This window comes from Zonotrichia leucophrys, chromosome 1A (assembly GCF_028769735.1).
Source record: "Zonotrichia leucophrys gambelii isolate GWCS_2022_RI chromosome 1A, RI_Zleu_2.0, whole genome shotgun sequence".
NCBI classification, from domain to species: Eukaryota; Metazoa; Chordata; class Aves; order Passeriformes; family Passerellidae; genus Zonotrichia; species Zonotrichia leucophrys.
In genome coordinates this window covers 3,454,424-3,473,986 of record NC_088170.1, presented here as the reverse complement: position 1 = coordinate 3,473,986, position 19,563 = coordinate 3,454,424, and the positions used below count along the sequence as shown (strand labels likewise).

At 39.4% G+C, this 19,563-nt stretch overlaps 1 protein-coding gene across 2 annotated transcripts in view; it reads left to right on the top strand.

The window, feature by feature from the left end:
* Positions 1–19,563, top strand: part of PTPRO (protein tyrosine phosphatase receptor type O) — a 140,188-nt gene that overhangs the window by 115,193 nt on the left and 5,432 nt on the right. The window contains exons 15-24 of one of the 2 annotated variants that reach the window (XM_064735235.1): positions 583–703; positions 2,365–2,433; positions 6,229–6,312; positions 9,409–9,444; positions 10,375–10,456; positions 11,439–11,529; positions 12,034–12,110; positions 14,708–14,842; positions 16,236–16,358; positions 17,640–17,794. In XM_064735235.1, coding sequence (XP_064591305.1) covers positions 583–703; positions 2,365–2,433; positions 6,229–6,312; positions 9,409–9,444; positions 10,375–10,456; positions 11,439–11,529; positions 12,034–12,110; positions 14,708–14,842; positions 16,236–16,358; positions 17,640–17,794 — 973 coding nt within the window. The remainder of the gene's footprint in view (positions 1–582; positions 704–2,364; positions 2,434–6,228; positions 6,313–9,408; positions 9,445–10,374; positions 10,457–11,438; positions 11,530–12,033; positions 12,111–14,707; positions 14,843–16,235; positions 16,359–17,639; positions 17,795–19,563) is intronic. The other variant, XM_064735245.1, reaches the window with a different exon arrangement.

Below are 19,563 nucleotides of genomic sequence, written 5' to 3'. Positions count from 1 at the left end.
CACAAGCTTTTAAGGCTTCCTGCATTCAGCAAAGAAGTGAGAGAGAGGAAAGGTCTCTGCAGGATGCTCAGCAGTCACAGCCAAAAAGCTCCTGAGGGAGGATCCCTGGGCATGTCATTTTCCAGAGTAATTAAGCAATTTCCACCCAGGATGTTGCAAATCCCCAGTTTATTATTTTGCTTCTGGGTCAGAAAAAGCATTGATTATTGTTGAAGAATAACTTCAGAGTGGAAATGTGCTTTGGAGACATAGATGATGATGAATATCTGTATTTTGTATTACCTTCACCGTTTTCCCTTGTGTTATAAATGTCAGCTAAAGAGGAAAAAAATAATAAATCAGAACATGTTAAAGTTTAACAAAAATGCCAGGGTGAAGGCATTTCCCCAAAGAAATTTTCGAAGAGCAATAGCTACTCAAACTCTCCCCTTATCTCCTGTGGTAGATTTTTCTCTAACACTCCAAGCTCTTTGAGATAAGCTTAAAAAAATAACATTATCAAAACTCAGGGAAAAACAAAACCAAGGAAAAATGCCAATGCTTCTGAACTGAGTAACTGAGAGCAATTTTCTCTATGTACAGTTACTGAGATGAACCCCAATGTCGTGGTAATCTCTGTGCTGGCCATCCTCAGCATCCTCCTGATTGGGCTGCTGCTGGTCACTCTTGTTGTCCTCAGGAGAAAACACCTACAAATGGCAAGGTAAGTGCAGATTTATGCTAATTACAAAAAAAAAAAAAAAAAAAAAAGGCAAAAACCACCAAAAAAAAAAAACCAACCCAAAAAAACCCAACAAAACAAAAGCACCCAAAAACCGCCAAAACCCCCCATTCAGACACTGACAAACATTGTGACAATAGTTTCAGCTGAGAATGCTTTTGTGTGGGTGCTACTTGAGGTGCTTGTTGTGTTATTTTTATCAGGGTGTCTCCAAGAGTTGTTTTGCTGCTGTTGACCACATCCTCTCCTTGTATCTATTTTCACTCCTGACCTGACTGACGAGCCTCAAGCTTTGTCTTATTTTCAGGTTTGCAGGATCAAGTCCATAAGTGCAATCCCATATTACAAAAGGGTGTATCAGGGACATTAATGATAATTAGGTTCTGAGGCAAATGGGCATGGGCAGGACATCAAGGTTCTTTGCAAGTCTTTGATATGGTTTGGAACAGGAGATTTTTTCCATACCAAAAAATAACATTTTCTAGAAGGTCTCTCTCTCACCATTTGCCAGTCTGCACCAATCATTTGTGCCTGAATATTGGAATTCAATTTCCTTTTCTAGGAGATCTTACCTGCAACAGTTCACTTTAATGTGAGTTGTTGTGGCCTGTGTGAGCTGTGGAAGTTTCCCCAAACCCTATATATTCTGTGTGTATATATATATAAAATTGCTTTACCTACTAGTTTTGAAGGTATCACAGAGTCTTTGTCTTTTTATAATCTATATAATATATTTTATATTCATTTATGGTACTGTGTCAAGAAAGGAAATTATTTAATGTAAAAAATCTTATGTAAAAAATCTTGTGCTTAACAAGATGCTGGATTTTGTGTGTTGTGTCTAGTCTATATATTCCATGCAATAGATGACCACATCACACATATGTTTCAAGTTATCTTTTTAAGAAAACATAATGTAGTTTGTTCTTTTTGCATGCAATTGGCTCTGAAATTCCCAGCTAAATTAATTCTTTTCTATTTAATTACTGAGCAGCCAGCCCAAAGCTTTTTCTCTTCATCACTGCTTCTAGCCACAGAACATAAACACCCCAGAAGGAAATTTTAAAAATAAATCCAGAAAGAAGCTGGAAGCAATTGTTTGCTTAAATCAAGAAAATAGTCAAGTTAGTTTATAATTCATAGCTGAAAATAATAGACTTGTGATAAGGACACTACTAGAATGTTATTCAGAATTTTATTTTTTTTCCTTACAGTTATTTTCATGATTCAAAATTACCTATAATTATCCTGTAAAAGGGATATAATTAAAGAACTTCTCCTTGGAGTGGGAACAATGAATATTTAGTATAGAAAGGTAAATATTGAACCTGTGCGCTGAGGCCATTGTCATGCTATGGAAAGCACAAATGTGGACAGAAGATAAGGTCTGTTTGAGAATTTCATTTTTTTGAAGCATTTTGAGGCAATTTGATCTCAGATGGTGTTGAACATTTATTGGTTTTAGACAACCACATTAAAGGATTCTAGTTATGTTCATTTAACATTATCTGAGACCAAGTCACAGATGAGTGTTTAGCATTTCCCTGCAACTCCAAAGGTGAAATTTTTGTTAAACCAAGCTCTTTGCAAGTGTTGTGAATCCAAAAATAATAACTTTTTACCTAATGGTCTTCCTGGAACAGGGAGTGTGGGGCTGGGACCTTTGTGAATTTTGCATCTTTGGAGAGAGATGGAAAGCTCCCCTATAACTGGTGAGTCCTTGAAGCAAAGCTTATGTTTTCTTCCCCATCTCTGCTTTTTGGCAAATGTTATCTGTAATCTTAGTGCTTATTTTTTATGTCATTGCTGTCCCTCTTTAGGATAAAACTACTAGGCTTGTTAATTTTATATTTTATCCCTTGAAGGTATTTTATTTCTTGAATGATCACTGAAGACATGCATTCTGTCACCTGCTATTTTTAGTAGGCAATGATGTATTTGCATGTCAGCCAAATTTCATGGATGTGTTTGGGGAGGATTTTTTTTCCCTTTCTCTTACAGACGTATTTCCTAAAATAACACAACTGTAGAAACTTGATCTATAAATTCTTTAGCACTTCCATGTATTTGCATCCAGGAGTAAGCTTATTTGTAGATAACTAATTACCAACTGTCCTCATACAGTGGTTTAATAAATATTTCCTTATGTTACAAGACAAGGGCAAGCCAGCTCAAATATATAGTGTAGCCTGATGTTCAGTGCTGTTGAAAAAAATAACAAAAAACTCCCTAAATATATCTTGCTAGTCTAGAAAATCACTTGCAAGAATTGCAGGCACTGATATGGACTGTAAATCATCTCTGTCATCATCAGCTGAAGAGGAGTATTTGAACAAAGAAAATCTGTGAGATTAGCTTTAATAGCTCTGAGAGCCACCTGAATGGCAGTGTGAATCTGTCACCCCTATTTTCATCATCATCCCTATTATGATAATCAAATAAATGGTAATGACAGAGCCAAGGTTTACTGTACTGTTGTTAGCAATCTCTGCAAAAACCTCTTCTCTTTCAAGGCAAGTCCAAGCACAGACACTAAAAGGATGACATCAGCACCATTCCAGTAGGCCAGGAGAAAAAAAACTAAAAAAATGCCTTTACACCCATGGTCAGCTCTGCTGACAGCTGAGAAGTTGGAAAGAAAAGTTGGTGCACAGGGAATTTCTTTCCATGACCTCACAGGACACAGCCTGCCAGCCAGGCTGGGATTAACTGGATTCACACTGCACCACCACAAGCCTTTTGCTAATAAACTGCAAACTGAACTAACAAGCCCAGCAAATCTTGTCAATATCTCACTGTGCTGCTAATTAACTGGATATTAAACAAGCTTCACTTGCTTGGTTTAGCTTTAAAAGCAGCCAGCTGTGTGCAGTACAAATGAAACCATCCCTCTGCTTCTCTTGCTTGGGCTGTATTAATGGCAAAAAAAGTCAGAAGATCAAACACTCATGTTAATTAAATAGCCAAGCTTGAATGAAATTATTGAACTAGCAACAGATGTTATTAAAACCATAAAAGGCTCTTTTTTCTTTTTTCTTTTTTAATGGGAAGGGAATTAATAGGTTTGGATGTGAAAGTGAAGGTTCTTTCTTGATTTAGCATATATATGTATGTCAGTGTGTATATGCATATATGTATACATACATAAATTAAGTTATAAAAATATAAACTGAGGAAAGCATTCCTGCATAATATCTCCACAAACTTTGGTACCTGAAGGCAGTGTGTCCTTATCTAATGGTCCTTATTTCTCTGAGAGTTGTTTTGTGTGCCTCTGTTGTCTAATGTCAAGAGCAGATTCACAATCCATCCAGGCAGCCAGGTAGGAAATTCAGCCCCAAAAACAGAGAGAAGGATTGGCTCATTGCAGGGATCCAGTCAGGGAGCCATGGGCATATCCACTAATTCCCAAGGGAAGCTCAGCTGACTTTTCAGGGTTTGAGCAATCTCTGCATCTCCTCCTTTTAATTAAGTTGTTCTGTAAGCCTGAGCAGGATGTGAAGGACTACACGATTGCAGAAGAAAACAGTATTGTATTTATTAGGCAATTACACATTTTTCATATGTTATATAAAATAAATTGCTTTAGCTGTCAGAGCTCCTATTCTGTGAATATAAATCAGTTTGCAAGCATGTTAGCCAGTGATTTGATAAAGTGTGGAAAATTCTTGTGAGGATTGGCAATGAAATAAGCCCAGGCTTGAATAATTCTTTCTGCCTCTGCAGGCAAGAGGAAGTAAAAGCCTCTCGTGGAGCTTCTCAAAGGAAGGAGAAGTATTCCAGCAATATCATCACTTCTCTCTCCAGAGCCTAATGGAAACCTCTGTGGCACCAGAGATCTGTGCCAAATTTTATCCTCAGTCCAGCCCCATAGAAATTCAAACAACAAATGAGCCTTAAGAGTCTGATATTGAATTCACAGTGACCCCAACACGGTGAATGGTTGGCATCTGATTCCATTGACTCAGAATTCTGAACAAATGCTTTATTAAAATTATATTACATTATACTCTACTATACTATACTATACTAAATTACATACTAAAGAAAACTCTTGACTGTCTCCTGACAGGACACAGTTTTGAGTGATTGGTTAATTCATATAAAAAACCATCACCTGAGTCCAGTTATCAAATCCCTTTAAGTACACAATCTTCCTAACACATTCCACATGTGCAAAAACAACAGGAGCAGCAAGTAGAGATAAGGATTGTTTTTTCTTCTTCTCTCTGTGCTTCTCCAGGAAAAACCTGTGAGAGAGAATTATCTCTCTCTCTGTTCAGAGGATGTAAATGCCACAGTCTGATTCTGCATTATTGTGGTGTATGATTGACCCTCTTGCCTCTGGCTGAGCCTCACAAATCCTACAAAGCCTGGGGCAGCTGCCCTGCAGAAACTGCACTGCCCATTTCCTCTGCAGCAGCAAAACTCATTAAAGCACAACTTGGAGTTTTCACTGCATGGGCAGAAGATTTCCTCACTGGCTGGAAGATTGGGATTAGAGATGATTCAATTTGACATGATTTATTTATCAGGGAAAGCACAGTATCTACCAACTTCATAAGAGCCAAGGGTACTGAACAAGGAAATTTAACTTTGTGTTTCCAAGGGTGGTATCACTTTTAAGGCAGCAGATTTTCTTATGCGGAAAAAAACACCATGAGGGTGTATTTGACTAAAAAAAACAAACAAACATTTTACTGGAGCCAAGTTTGTTTAAGTTCCATGAGTTTTTCATATTTGCAAAATACTTGAAGCCTATTTCACCAATAGATAGAACAGGATTGAGTGGGTTTCCTGAATTAATGCACGCAGAACCAGCTTACAAATACAGGAGTTTAGAATGATTTTGTACTCACATTTCCTTTAGCCATAGTAAAATCTGCTGTAGATGGTTATTCATAGAAAGCAGAATTAGAAGAACTGTTCAAGCAATGTTTAGATGAAAACCTAGGAAAGAATTTGAAGCATTATGCAAAGTATTATAGGGATGCCTTGAGAAATCTGACTCAATAGAGGGTATTAAGTGGTGTTGGAAGCATCTGAATTTCTCTCTGATATAGATCATCTGATATCCACAGGATCACTTGCAGGAACAAACATGGGTGATTATGTATGTGATAAAAACAAACCATACCAGTACTGAATATCTCAAAACATTGAAAGTAGGCTTAATACCACCAATGCAATGGCTGGAAATCTGTCAGTGATGTTTTCCTACCCACTTTATTCTCTGAAAATTAGGAATAACAGGCCTGAATCAATATGATAAGACATAGTTATTTTAACCACATAGAATTTTGTGTTGGATAGCTGAAAGTCCTGCAGGTTGAGGAGGAAAAAATTCTAGGGATGCTAATAATATTGTTAGGAAGTAAGTAAGAAGTGGGATTTATCAGGTTTAGCTGATTTTTAAAATAGAATTTGCTGATCTCCTGATTTCTGTTTGTCTTACTAACTCTCCTCACTTTTTCATCTTTATGTATGTTATTTATTAATGCTCACAGGCGTAGAAGTGTATTTGCTTTCCTAACTCTGCTACCCTCATGCCTTTGGACTGATTATCTTTTGGCATTTTATGTTAATCCTTGGTAAGTGATTTACTTGTTTTTCCATATGCAATGTGTAAGCAATGTGAATTTCTATGACATGAAAAATGTGTGGTACCTTTGTTCTCAAACGGGTCAAAGCTTTTGGAGATAAAATTTTGCACTGGAACATGGACTGGCGAGGATGTGGGTATCAAAGTATTTGCTACCCTGCTTCATCTGGTTTGTCTGCTTATTCTCCAACCCATTTTGGTATTAAACAGCTAATCTTACAGTGGTCACCATATCCATCTCATTGCTGTCTTTGCAATTTTTGCTGCTTCATTAAAAGTCCCGGCTTCTTCTGTCCTGGTTATTTACATGTTCATTGCCTGGCACTGACTTCTGCTGCTGCTGCTCTATTACTAAAACTGCTTGATTGTGCCTCACCTGTTCGGTGTGTGATGTCAAATACTTTTGTTTTTCAAAGGTGCTCTTATGCCCTCCTGATGTCAGTAAAAGTTTTGCTTTTGAAATAAAACCAGTTCATTGAGAATGGATAAAACTAGGAGTCCCAAAGAGTAAAAATAGGGTCACTGTGTGCATGTATTGTGTATGTGGGTTTATTTAATACTGTGGGTATATTTATTACTGTCTGTAAATAATTTATAAGGATTTAGTAAACACCTGATTGTTTTCTTCAAAAACCGAACAAAGCCACTCCTCTTAGAACCAGAATTGTTTTACAAGCCATTTAACAAATAATTATGATTAACTATGACCCAAAATTGCCTAATTAATATAAAGTTAAGAAACTTAAGTTCCTGATGCTCTTGGATCCAAGTTTTAGGGTTTTACAAAAAAGGTGGTCCTGAGGTTAAGATTTTATTTCCCAAACATTTTCCCTGCTCTTACCATGAGGCACCAAAGTCCTGGTAGGCAGCCATCAGCATCTTCAGCACAGGGATTTTTGAGACTGATTTTCCTTGAGTTACAGTGAGTCTGTAGAAAAACCCATCCACATTTTCAGTGGGCCTTGAAATGTAAGTTAAAGCAACACAGAATCTGAAAAAGATAAGAGCTAAAACCTCAGGCATCAGGTGGTTATTTTGGAAGTCACACTCAGCTCTCTCAGCTGGTCAAAAAGCCCAGAGTGGACACTGTGAATGGCACTGCTGCAAAAGTGTTGTCATCTTTTGTCCCTCTGCCTTTTTTCTTTTATTATTCATTCATTCACCTCTCCAGATGCCTATCTTTCTTCAGAGGTTTCCCCTTCAATCAATCTACCTATTTCAGTCTGCATGATTAAGTTTACAGGAGCTGAAGTGGAATGAGATGAGATTAATCCCTCTCTTTGTATTTTAATATGTAGACTAAATGGAATAACAGATGAAACACCAGCTCATGTTTCAAATGTTTTTGTTTTGCACATAAGCTGGCTTAAAACATTTATGAACATTCAGGAAACAATTGCCATGCTAAGAAACAAAGGCCTCTTGAGACTATCAAAGCACACAAAATTCTTTCTGAGAAATGTTTGTCAATCATTTGTTTTATTGCCTCTTGAAGTGTTCCTTGGAGAAGCGTTCTTAGAGGCATTCCCATCATAAAGAGCTATTAAGAGCTAAGACATTTAGCTATTTTTTTTCCTTTTCAAATTAATTCTTATGTGCCTGACATTAAAAGGTTTATTTACCACAGTCACAGGGGATAGAGGTGTGTTGAATAATTTAGTGGAATTAACGTTAAGATTTCACTGGAAAAAAAAATCTTCAAAGATGGAAAATAAATACTACTAGTTTAGGTGTTCAGTACATATGAATGTACAGATAATGTGATAGGCTGAAGAGGTTTATGATATTTAATCTCCACATTAATATAAAGCTGGTATTGCCATAGCTCTTGTTAATTCTGCAGGCAAAGATCCTCATCTAAATGGAAATGTACTTTGACAAAAATAACAAAATTACTGCAGGTTGTGGCTGCTTCAGAAACTCAATATTTTGTAAAATTTAATTTTGGAAAGTAGCTCTTTATTTGTTTTTGGTGTAGCTTCTAAACAAGGTAGAAAAATAAAAATACCCTGCTTTTTATTATTTATTTCTGTATAATTTCATTATTTAGAATTTAAAAGTCTTGTCCTTTGATTTACTAATTGAAGCTGTGAACCAAATGATCTAGACATAATTTTCATATCACCATGAAATTTAAAATAGCGTCATTATAATGTGAAAAAATAACAGATATTGTTTAATGCCCGGGAATTAAAAACTGGCACTACTAAAATTCCTTCTGAGTGAGCAATAATCTATTTGAGCTCTGTGGCTGATTGAACAGAAATCAATGTTTTTAGACCTCTAGCTAAGTAATTCCAGGGTGTTTGTTTTGTCTATTTTTTTTTTTTGGTTGCTTAACTTCTTTTTGGCAACAACAAAACGAACACAAAAATCCACCCCGTGGTAGCTGGTGTAGTGCAGTTCTTAAATCCAGTCCTTTGGGTTTCGCTGCTTAACACACTCAAAAACCTTCTTACAACTGTGGCTAGTGAATTACACCAGCCATAAATCATTGTTTAACATGACTGGCACAATTATCTCCAGCTGTTTAAAGTCAATTAAATTATCTAAGGTTTAAGCTGGAGTCCCGCTGAGGTCAGTAGGATATTTGCCATTGGCTTCATTTATCATCATAAGCAGGTTAGGAGACAGGACCTTTCTTTTTACCTTCACCTTCCCCTGAATTTTCCAGTGGTTTTCTTGTCCCTTTACCCAGCAGATGCTTCTCATTCCCAGGTTCTCTCCAGGGCTGACATCCAATTTTCCAGGCTCAGGCCCTGGGCACTCAGCCCCAGCCCACCCAGAGCCAATGGGTCAGCATTTATGGGGAAACCATGGATTTTTCTGGGCATAGATTTTCCTTTCCAATGGCAAATCCCATTCTCAGAGCCACAGAATGGGATGTTCATCCCACTGGACTCAACAGAAATCTTGCTATCAGCTTAAAATTGTTATAAATTATTGTCACCAATCTCCTTCTGAGTATGATGAAAAAATTCACATTCTTAAATCAGTGCTGTCTTTGAAAAAAGGTTGTACAACTGTTTAATGAACTTTTAATTCATAAGTATGAATTTTAAAACTTCTTTTTTTTTTTTTTTAGGAGTAAAAATGGATTAAAGAAGAGAAAGCTGACCAAGTATGTAACAACTTTGATATTTAAAGGAATAAGACTAAATAGGCATCATGGCATAGTGGTATTTCACTTACAAATACAGAAAACTTCTTGATAGACATATCCCAAGAGAGATACCTGAAAGCAGAAAACAAACACAAATTGGACAAAAACGATTCTGCTCAACAGATTGCAGTAAAACATACAAAATCAGTCAGCAGGGAAAAGATCAATTATCCAACTTAGTGATTTCAGCAGAGCTTATCCTTAGTTAAAAACTGCAAATGGTGAAAAATCTGGGATGCATTTGTTTGCAGTGACATTTCCCTGTTGACATGGGGCTCTCATTACAGTTGTTGCTAGAACATCAGATCATTAATGCTAGCGGGTAAACAGGAGTAATTAAGTGGTGATAAGACAGGTTCCTATGGGCATATTGCCTCCAAGTAAATGAGAAGATTACTGTGTACATGCTCCAGTAGCTTGTAAATTAGAGTATGATAATTAGGAGAGGGGAGCTGTTTACCTGTGTTTCGTTACTCACAGCATCAGCCTAATTATTTCTGTGTTGTGTTCAGGGGCTGTGCCTGACTAACAGATAGATCTCACCTGGCAAAAAAAAATGTGTGGAAAGAGGGGAGTCATTAAATCAAGGCTAATTCCTACCTACTGAAGCCCTCCATGGTTTTGTATACTTATAGACCACCTTTTTTTAGACAATGTCTCTCTATAATTACAAATGTGTGTAGTTGTCAAAGCCAGCAGAGAAAGCAGTCAGGGCAGTATCCAAAATGTAACAGACCCCCATTTTGTGGCCCTGAACCACAAAGTTTGTCCTTATTTTTTCCTAGCAAATATATATTTATCACTTGAAAGTATTCTGGGGGAAAGAAATGAAAGGTGCTACAAAAATCAGATTTTTTAACCTAATTTCTCTGTATTTTTCTTTTGAAGCCCAGTCCAGCTGGACGATTTTGATGGATACATCAAGGATATGGCCAAAGACTCAGATTATAAATTTTCTCTGCAATTCGAGGTAAAACTCTGAGGATTCTTGCCCAGATCAGCTTTTTCAAGATGTTTAGCATGACGTGCTTCTGTGTTGGTTGATCTGAGCTGTTGCTGGGTGGGCCAGCTTCACTTCCTCCTAATTCTGCAGAATTTAGAAGTGGAGCTTGGTGTTGTTAAATCCTGCATTTATTGAGCTGATTGGAGTGGCTTCTCACATTCAATCTGAGTTAACTGTCAGAAAAAACACACTTGCTTTAAGTTTAGGTCATGCTGGCAACCTGAATTATATTTGGGATTTAATGGCTTTATTTTATATATTTAATGTCCTTAATTTGAGAGGAAGCACTGAAATCAGGAAGTAGCATCAGAAATCTCTATAAGAGCAAGGACATTTCTCTCAGGCAAGTTCAGGTGCACTGTCTTAAAGTCAGTTTAGTAGTATAAAACTAATCCCCATCCCTATCCTGGGGCTGCTTCCCAAAGATTTAAGATGGAAAATCTTCCCAAAGATTTTAAGTGGGGAGCACTCGGTGTTTCCATGATCCCTTCCTGACAGCAAATTCCCCTGATGCACCATATATTACATGTGACTACTGAAGATGATGACTAAAAAGATCTTCCAAGCATTTCCTGAGGACTAAAACCCACTTGAGGATTTCAAGAATCCTCTCTAAGGGGGGCAGATGACCAGCACAGAAATAGCTTAGCCAGCCCCTGGTTTGACAGGATTTTTGGTTTGACAGTGAGTGTGGGTAAGGAGGAGCAATGCTGAGTCCCAACTCTGGGATGGCATCAATGTGTTGGCAACATCAGGAGGAGAAACCCCAGCTCTGCTCTCCAGCTGCTTGGAGCCCAACTCATCAAAAACAGACAATATGTCATCCTGCTGTCAATTTATAAAGTGATTTATGAGCGTTTTCTGTCTGCTACCTGCCACAAGTGATCACAAGGGTGATCCCTGAGTGTTTTTGAGGCTGACCTTGGCATTTTCCTTTCTGTCATCTCAGGAGCTAAAGCTGATTGGGCTGGACATCCCCCACTTTGCTGCTGATCTCCCCATGAATCGCTGCAAGAATCGCTACACAAATATCCTGCCCTGTGAGTGCAACACACTAAATCCTGCTGAAATCCCCAGAGAGGGAAAGAAGAGCTCCAATAAGAAAATTGGAGAATCAGGAGATTTTTGTAAGGCTGGTAAAAGCCTGTTCTACAATCCTGCTCTTGCAGAGAACCAGGCAAGGGATGTTTTTATTTTAGATGTAGCTTCCTGGAAATGTTTATCATGGCAAAAGCTTGGAGGTGAGAAACACAAGGTTTTTTAATGCTGCTGAGTAGTGTTACTGTATTTCTCTTATGATTTTAATGAAGCCTAAGGGAACCCAAAGGGACAGCACTTGGAGGGGGTGTTTGCAGAACACTAATGATGGTGTGTCCATGTTTGCTGAAGCAAACATAGCTCTCTTAGTCAACACAAGAACTTTCTATTTTTTAATAGATTATTTTTGGCCATTCCTATAGGGCTAATTTAAATTTTGCCTAGTTGGAGGGTGAGAGCCATATTTGAGAGGTGATTTTTTTCCTAATTTCTGTTTCCTTTCACAGATGATTTCAGTCGTGTCCGCTTAGTCTCAATGAATGAAGAGGAGGGCTCTGACTACATCAATGCCAACTACATCCCTGTGAGTACAGAGCTCATTGTCCTGCACACCAGGCAGAGCTGGGCCCTTGAAAATAGCACAGCATTCCCTGGAAGCTCTGTCATGTTCTCAGCATCTCCTTCAGCTTCCAAATATTGTGCCTACAGAGAACAACCACCAAAAGAAAAAAAAAAAAAAAAAAAAAGAAAGAAAAAATAAAAAGGGATGGAGGGAGAAGGTTTTTGGCAAATTTTGTTGCAGTAGTTGTGAATCTGTGTGAGACTTTGATTGAGCTGGTATAGAAATAAGCAGGAAATGTTAAAGTGATTCATTGGCCTTTTAAGATAGCGAGGCGAAACATAAGTGTTCAAATGAGGAATTTTTCTAGATTTCTACTGCACATGGAAGAAAAGAGCTAAGGCAGACACTCCAAATGCACAAAATGCACACAGCCCAGATGGTGTGTGGAGACAACTTCTGCTTTCTGCCTCCTCCCTGGTGCTTCCCCTGCTCCTCCTCCACCTGGCAGGGAGCAGACACTTACCAGGGGTAGCACCCACGGTTCCAGGATAATTACACAGTGTACACAGAGCTGTAGGCAAATATTTTGACACTGGGGGTTGGCTGAAAGCTCATCAGCTCTCTCCACTCTCCCCTGCAGTCACTCAGGCTCATCCCTGCCATGCCACAAGGTTTGTCCCTCTGGTACCTCTGTGCTGTGGCTCAGGGAGGGCTGGAGAGCAGGAATTCCCTGGGCTGCTCTGCATGGTCACTGCAGCCCTTTAGGAAGAGACCTTTCACAGAGAAATGATCACTTTCTATCTGGCTGTAGATAGGGCTGACCCTGGCTGTGCTGGAGAGAGCTGAGCCAGCGTTATGGAGAAAGGAGGAGCCCTTGGATGAGTCACTGGAGCCACTTCTCTGTCACTCTGGCATTGCCCAAGGGTGCAGTGTTGAGCCAAGTGTCTGAGCTTGGCTTCTCTGTGTCCAGGGCATGAAGCTGAGCACTCACACTGCATAAAAACAGGAAAGGAAAACCTTCCAGGATGCACAGCACAGGAAACTTCTGTCGCAGACAAATTTTATGAAAAATCCTTTCCTTAGGATTTTTCCTCCTGAGAAGCTGAGAGGCCTCAGGAACAAAATGTAAACATTGATTATCTGCTGCTGTGGAATGCAACAGGTGCATCTGGGATTGGTCTCATGTGGTTGTTTCTAATTAATGGCCAATCACAGTCCAGCTGGCTCAGACAGAGCCAAGCCACAAACCTTTGTTATCATTCCTTCCTATTCTATTCTTATCCAGCCTTCTGATGAAATTCTTTTCTTCTATTCTTTTAGTATAGCTTTAATGTAATATATATAATAAAATAATAAATCAAGCCTTCTGAAACATGGAGTCAGATCCTCATCTCTTCCCTCATCCAAGAACCCCTGTGAACACTGTCACAAACTTCTGTCACAGGGGATTGGGGATAACAGGATCTTAAACAGCAGCCCCTCTCAGATGTTCAGTTCTGTTTTGCATCTCTTTAGTTCTGCTTCTAGCACAGTGCTGACCATGGAAACTGGGATAGACACGTGATGGTAATGCTGTTCTTTTCCTGATAATCAGTGCTCCACTGCCTCCAAACCCAGAAACCAGGGGTGATCTATCCCTGTGCTAACAGGGATTTGTCACTTGGGTCAGACACAGCCCATGGAGACCGGACAGCAAATTCTGAGTACTGCAAAAAAACTGGGATTGAGCTCATTTGCAGAGATGTCTGGAGGAAGCCATTTGTGGGAAATGGTCCCAAATCACAAATAATTTTATGATCCACATACAGTGGTGGCACAGAAAATGCCCAATTTGCATAGGATCATGCTGTGTGTTGGATGTATTATTTTTGCTCTTGCTAGGAATATAAAATTACTTTCCAAATGCAGTTTTGATGATACAATCTCAGCAAATATGGTTATAGCAGATGCCAAAAGGGTCATTCTGTGGTCTTTTTTTATGGTCCTAATAACAGTCTTTTGGTTTTGGAGAGGAGAAAGGAATCTTTCCAACTAAAATCATGTTGATAGATATGGGAAAGGGAATACATGCAAATGAAACAGCATCTGTTAAGTGCATTGACTCATCATCTTCTCTATTATTTTGAATCAAAAATCTAATTAATATTTTATTAATTTAAGGCCTCATGACATAAACGCATGAGTATAATCCTGTTCCATTGACACCAGTGACTGAAAATCACCACAGGCACTGCTTGGGATGAGCAGACTGGGCATCTGTAACTGGTTTTGTGCCTATAACTAAACAAACCCTAAAATTACATAATCTGGAATGAGCTGTAACTTTCTCTTAGGGCTTTTATTACTTGCTTTTTTAATGTGGCCTTTTTTCTCTGTGGGCAAATGATTCATGTGGTAACAGCCTTAACTTCTGCATTTTAGATTGTTTATACTTTGGGAACATCAAAATCTAGCAAAAGTTGTCATCACAAAATAAATACAAAAAAAATAATTTCTTCATATTAAAAATCACTTTTAGAAGTACAAATTTTACTTGGGCAAGCTAAAAAAATGTGAAAAAACCATGTTCTGAAGCAGTAGCCATGTTGGTAAGCAGGACCCATCTCTTTGTCTTTTAGGGTTATAATTCACCCCAGGAATACATTGCAACCCAAGGACCACTGCCAGAAACTAGGAATGATTTTTGGAAGATGGTTCTCCAGCAAAAATCACAAATTATCGTTATGCTTACTCAGTGCAATGAGAAAAGACGGGTATGTAACAAAGTCTTGTGTGTGGTGTAAATGAAACCACTCTGAAAAAGAGCTTTTTTTTATGCTGAGTCAATGTCTTTGTATTGTTTCTGATCATGAGGCAGCATCACAACCAGCCATGGAATGGCATCTACCTTCCCACTTCAAGACCTTCTTCAACATTCCCTGATGTTCCCTGACTTCCTTTGACCTTTCTTGAGCTTCTTTGTCCTTTATCGACCTTCTTGGACCTTCCCTGACTTGCTGCACCTTCATTGACTTTTCCTGACCTTCCCTGACCTTCTTTGTCCCCTTCTTACCTTTTCTGACCTTGTTTGATTTTCTTTGACCTTCTTCAACTTTTCCTAAAGTTCTTCAACATTCTTTGACTTTCTCTGACCTTCTTCAGCCTTCCCTGATTTTCCTTGACCTTCTCTTGAACCTTGACCTTCCCTGACCTGCTTTGACCTGCTTTGCTGTTGATTTTCCCTTTGATGTTGACTTTATTTAACCTTCCTCCACCCTCTTTGAACTTCTTTGATGATCCCTGTCCTTCTTCAACCTTTTCTGCTCTTTTACCTCCCCTGACCTTATTATGAAGCTTCTCCTCTTACATGAGGAGAGACTGAGAGGGCTGGGACTCTTCATGCTGGAGAAGAGGAGGCTCCAGGGGCTTGTCACTGTGTGCAAATACCTGATGGGAGGGAAAGGAGACGAGGGACTCCTTTAGTGGTGACTTGCCCAGTGACAGGTCAAGAGGTGATGTGCACAAATTATAAAAAACACATTAAATTCCTTCTGAAGTCAGGAAACACTTAATTACTGTGAGGGGGGCTGAGCACTAGGACAGGATGCCCAGAGCTTGTAGAGTCTCCATCCTTGGAGATGTTCCAAAGCCACCTGGACATGGTCTAGAGCTGGCTCTAGGTGACACTGCTTGAGAGGGGAGGAGGGATGACCTCCAGGGGTTCCTTCCATCCTCAGGCCTTCTGTGATTCTGCACTTTTAAGTTTAAATAATTATAAAATACAAGTTCTAGCTTTACATTTTCCCTTGATACTGTAATAGAAATATTTGGAATATAGTTTGGGGCTATTTATATAGACATTCTCTTTCCCAGCATTTTGCTCCGTTTAGACCTTTATATCAGGAAGAATAATAAAAAGCACTTTATTTCTATTCTTCACTGCACTGAAGCTGCCCTTCTGAAAACTGATAAATAGCTGATGGCCACAATTAAATGGGAATGGTCAGACTGGAAGTCATTGCAGGATAAATTTCTTCTTATTTCAGCAGCAAGTGAACAGTGACAGGCATTACTAACCCTGAAGTTCTGCCTCCTTTCGCGTGTGCTTCTTTCCATATGTGTATCTTTATATAAATGCAAAAATGCCTGGATTTCCCCACGTTTCAGGTGAAGTGTGACCACTACTGGCCTTTCACAGAAGATCCTGTTGCTTATGGGGATATCACAGTGGAGATGCTGAGCGAGGAGGAGCACACGGACTGGGTGTACCGCAGCTTCCGAATCAGCTACGTGAGTGAAAAGGAGTGATTGCAGTCCAGCCTTTCCTTTAACTCTTGTCCATTTCTGGCATTCAGCAGGAAACACCTAAGAGAGATCAATGTATTACCCTCACTTCACACAGACAAATGATGAAATCACAAAACTTTCCCCTAAAATCGTTGTCTCTGAATTTCTCAGCAAAACGCAAAGCTGGAACAAAAGCAGCACCAGAGCTCTGGACACTTCTGTGGTACCAATAATTACTGACAACAAATGTGTGAATTCCTTCTTTTCTATATCTCAGGCACCCCTTCTTGCTATAAATTATTCAAAACTTGAAAATACCAATGGAAGAATTGAAAATAATTCTCAAAAGGGCAATTCTGCAATAATTATGCCCACCTATAAAATATTTAAACATAAGTGAGAGTATGTGGTGTCCAGATTAAAGCTCCTTAGACTTTCCTTCCACCTTTGTTTCCTGTATCAGCTCATTGCCAGCACCATCTCATGAAGAAAAGTTTAGGGATATGGAGGGGATGTGGAAAAAGCTGTGCACTGGCAATTCACCACTGACCCAGAACCTTATGTGTTGTGTTGAGGATTACTTCAGCTAAAGCCAGTAGAATTTTTAGCATTGTAAATGTGGGGTTTTTTTTAAATGAGCTTTTTTCCTAAATGTTTCCTCTGGTAATAGTTTTTTCTTCCCTTAGGGCTTTTGTTTGTTTGTTTGGGTTTTTTGTTTGCTTGTTTGTTTGGGGTTTTGGGGTGTTTGTGGTTTTTTTTGTTTGTTTTGTTTTTGTTTTTTTGGGGGGGTGTTGGGATTTTTTGGTGGGTTTTATTTGTGGGTTTTTTTTTGTTTGTTTTGTTTTTTGTTTTTTTCTTTAAAACTTGAAAGGAAAATCTCTCGAGAGTCCAGGTTTGACTATTTGCCAACAGTGTTGTCCTTTATCTGTGAGATAAAAACAAAATGAGAAAAGGAGAAGGAATGGAATAAAAAGAGGAAAAAAAGCCCAGAGTTGAAAAATGCAACAGTTCTTGATTTAAAAGCAGAATAAGATGGAACTACCACAGGAACCAAAGGAAAAAGCAAATCCCAAACCCAGAAACAGGAAGTTCGTGTTGTTTTGGTAATGATGGCCTGATATCCCCCTCACTTTGCAATTAACTAATTTGTTCTTTGCTAACTTTTTGGCTGGTTTCAGTCTTTCAGGCTGTATGTGGGCAAAAAAACAAAAGCAAAAATTGACAAAAAAGCCCCTCGGTGTGACTGAGTGTGATGACGTGCTGCTGTTGTGCTTGTCCCACCAGGCTGATGAGGTGCAGGACGTGATGCATTTTAACTTCACTGCCTGGCCAGACCACGGCGTGCCCACCACCAACGCTGCCGAGAGCATCCTGCAGTTTGTGCAGATGGTCAGGCAGAAATCAGCCAAGACTAAAGGCCCCATGGTCATACACTGCAGGTAAATGCTTCAAGGAATAGCACAAGAACAAGGTGTGACATTAAATGAAACAATGAGAAATAGATATTGTGGGGTTCTGCTCACCTGTTGGCGGAAGGTGGTTCTCTCTGCTGTTACGCAGCTCTGCCCTGTGACCTCATGGAGAAATTCATAGAGGATACTGTTCTGTGAGTCTTAGTGCCAAAAAAAGTGCTCAATAAGCCAGGAGAGAGATTTATATATCATATTATGAAGTCAGACCCTGTGTTTACTGCTTAATTGTCCTAGGGAGGAATAGAAGCAAGTATCAGAGAGCTGGGCAACAGCTGTAGTGTTTTCTTTTTTTCAGTGAGGATTCTTTTAACAGCAAAGAAGGTATTTTCAGGTAGTACTTTTAGACTATACTGTCTATACATCTATACATATTAGACCACATAGATTAAAAATAAAAATGCTACAAAGTTAGTAGGAGGGGCAGAGAATTAGTTTATTGATCAACTCCTGCAGCAATTGTTCTCAGACTTTCAAGAAGGCGCAGAATGAATTTATCAGTTGATCTGTCCAATTAACACGTCAGAAATTCCATTGTATTCATCTTATTTGAGAAATTAACAAAAGCCAAACTAGAGACCTTTTTTGTGACAGTTATGTTGAACTGTGTTGAGATGAGCTGTTAAACATTATTGCAAACACTTTCAAGGCTTTTCAGAAAAGAATGACAAAACTGAAGAAAGAGCTTTTGCCAAGATACACACTCTTAGTAGTAGGTGAGATGTTGGGATGATGTGTGCAACTCTGTAAAACCTCTGTGAAATCTGACTTAAACACCACATGCAAAATTACAGTGCTAAGAATTGTACACACATAAGAATCCCTAAATGAAGGCAATGTGTGTTTTTTCTAGTTGCTAAGCTTTCCTTTGGGGAAAATGCAGATTTTCAGCTGAGTGGTATCTATTTCTGTCTCATGCTCCTAAGGCAGAAGTCCTGGAGTGCAGACTCTTCTGGTGATGCCTCGGGTTTAGCTTTTATATTTTTCAGATTCTGTGCTGCTTTAGTGTGTGGATCTGGGCTTCATATTAGGGGATGGTGAGCTCTGTGCACAGAGCAGGGAGACAAAACAATTCCTGCTCCAGCTGGGCACCAAGGACAAATGACCCAAATCTCAGCCCAGGAGCACAAACACCGTGGGCTGGAGAGAGAAAAACAAGCAGGGTAAGACTGCCTGGGCTAAAGCTGGAATTTGACTATGAACTCCAAAATGCAAATGGAGCAGGAATTTGCATTTTGGGACCATTTTGGTTCATCTTGGGTGCAGCCCTGGCTGGGGTCTTGTGCTGCCCAAGGTGGATCCATGGAGGAGATCCTTTTAATAAATTCCTACTTTATTATTTAACTCCATCCAGCCTCTGTTCTAGGTCAGCTTTCCCAAGGCATCACTGGGGGTTTGTCCTTTGAGGATGAACTGCAGTAGTTCAGCGCCTTTGCAAGCCAAGAGCTTTGCAGTGTGGAGAGCTGTGGAGCTGAGTCCTGCAGGGTGACCCCCACTTTCTCTGGGCATCCATTGCTCCTGAGCAGGTCTCTGTAGCTCTGGCTCCATCCCCTGGAGTGACAGGGGTCTCATGAAGTCAGCAAGGGGAGCAGTGACAGCAGGAAGAGCAGGGAGTAAGGGTGGGTGAGGCTGTGTGTGCATTTTCTGTGTGTGAGTGGATCCACTCCGCCCAACTAAAGGGTTGTGTGCCACTACATCAGATCAACCAGCCTGGCCTCAGCTCAGTTATATCTGATAGC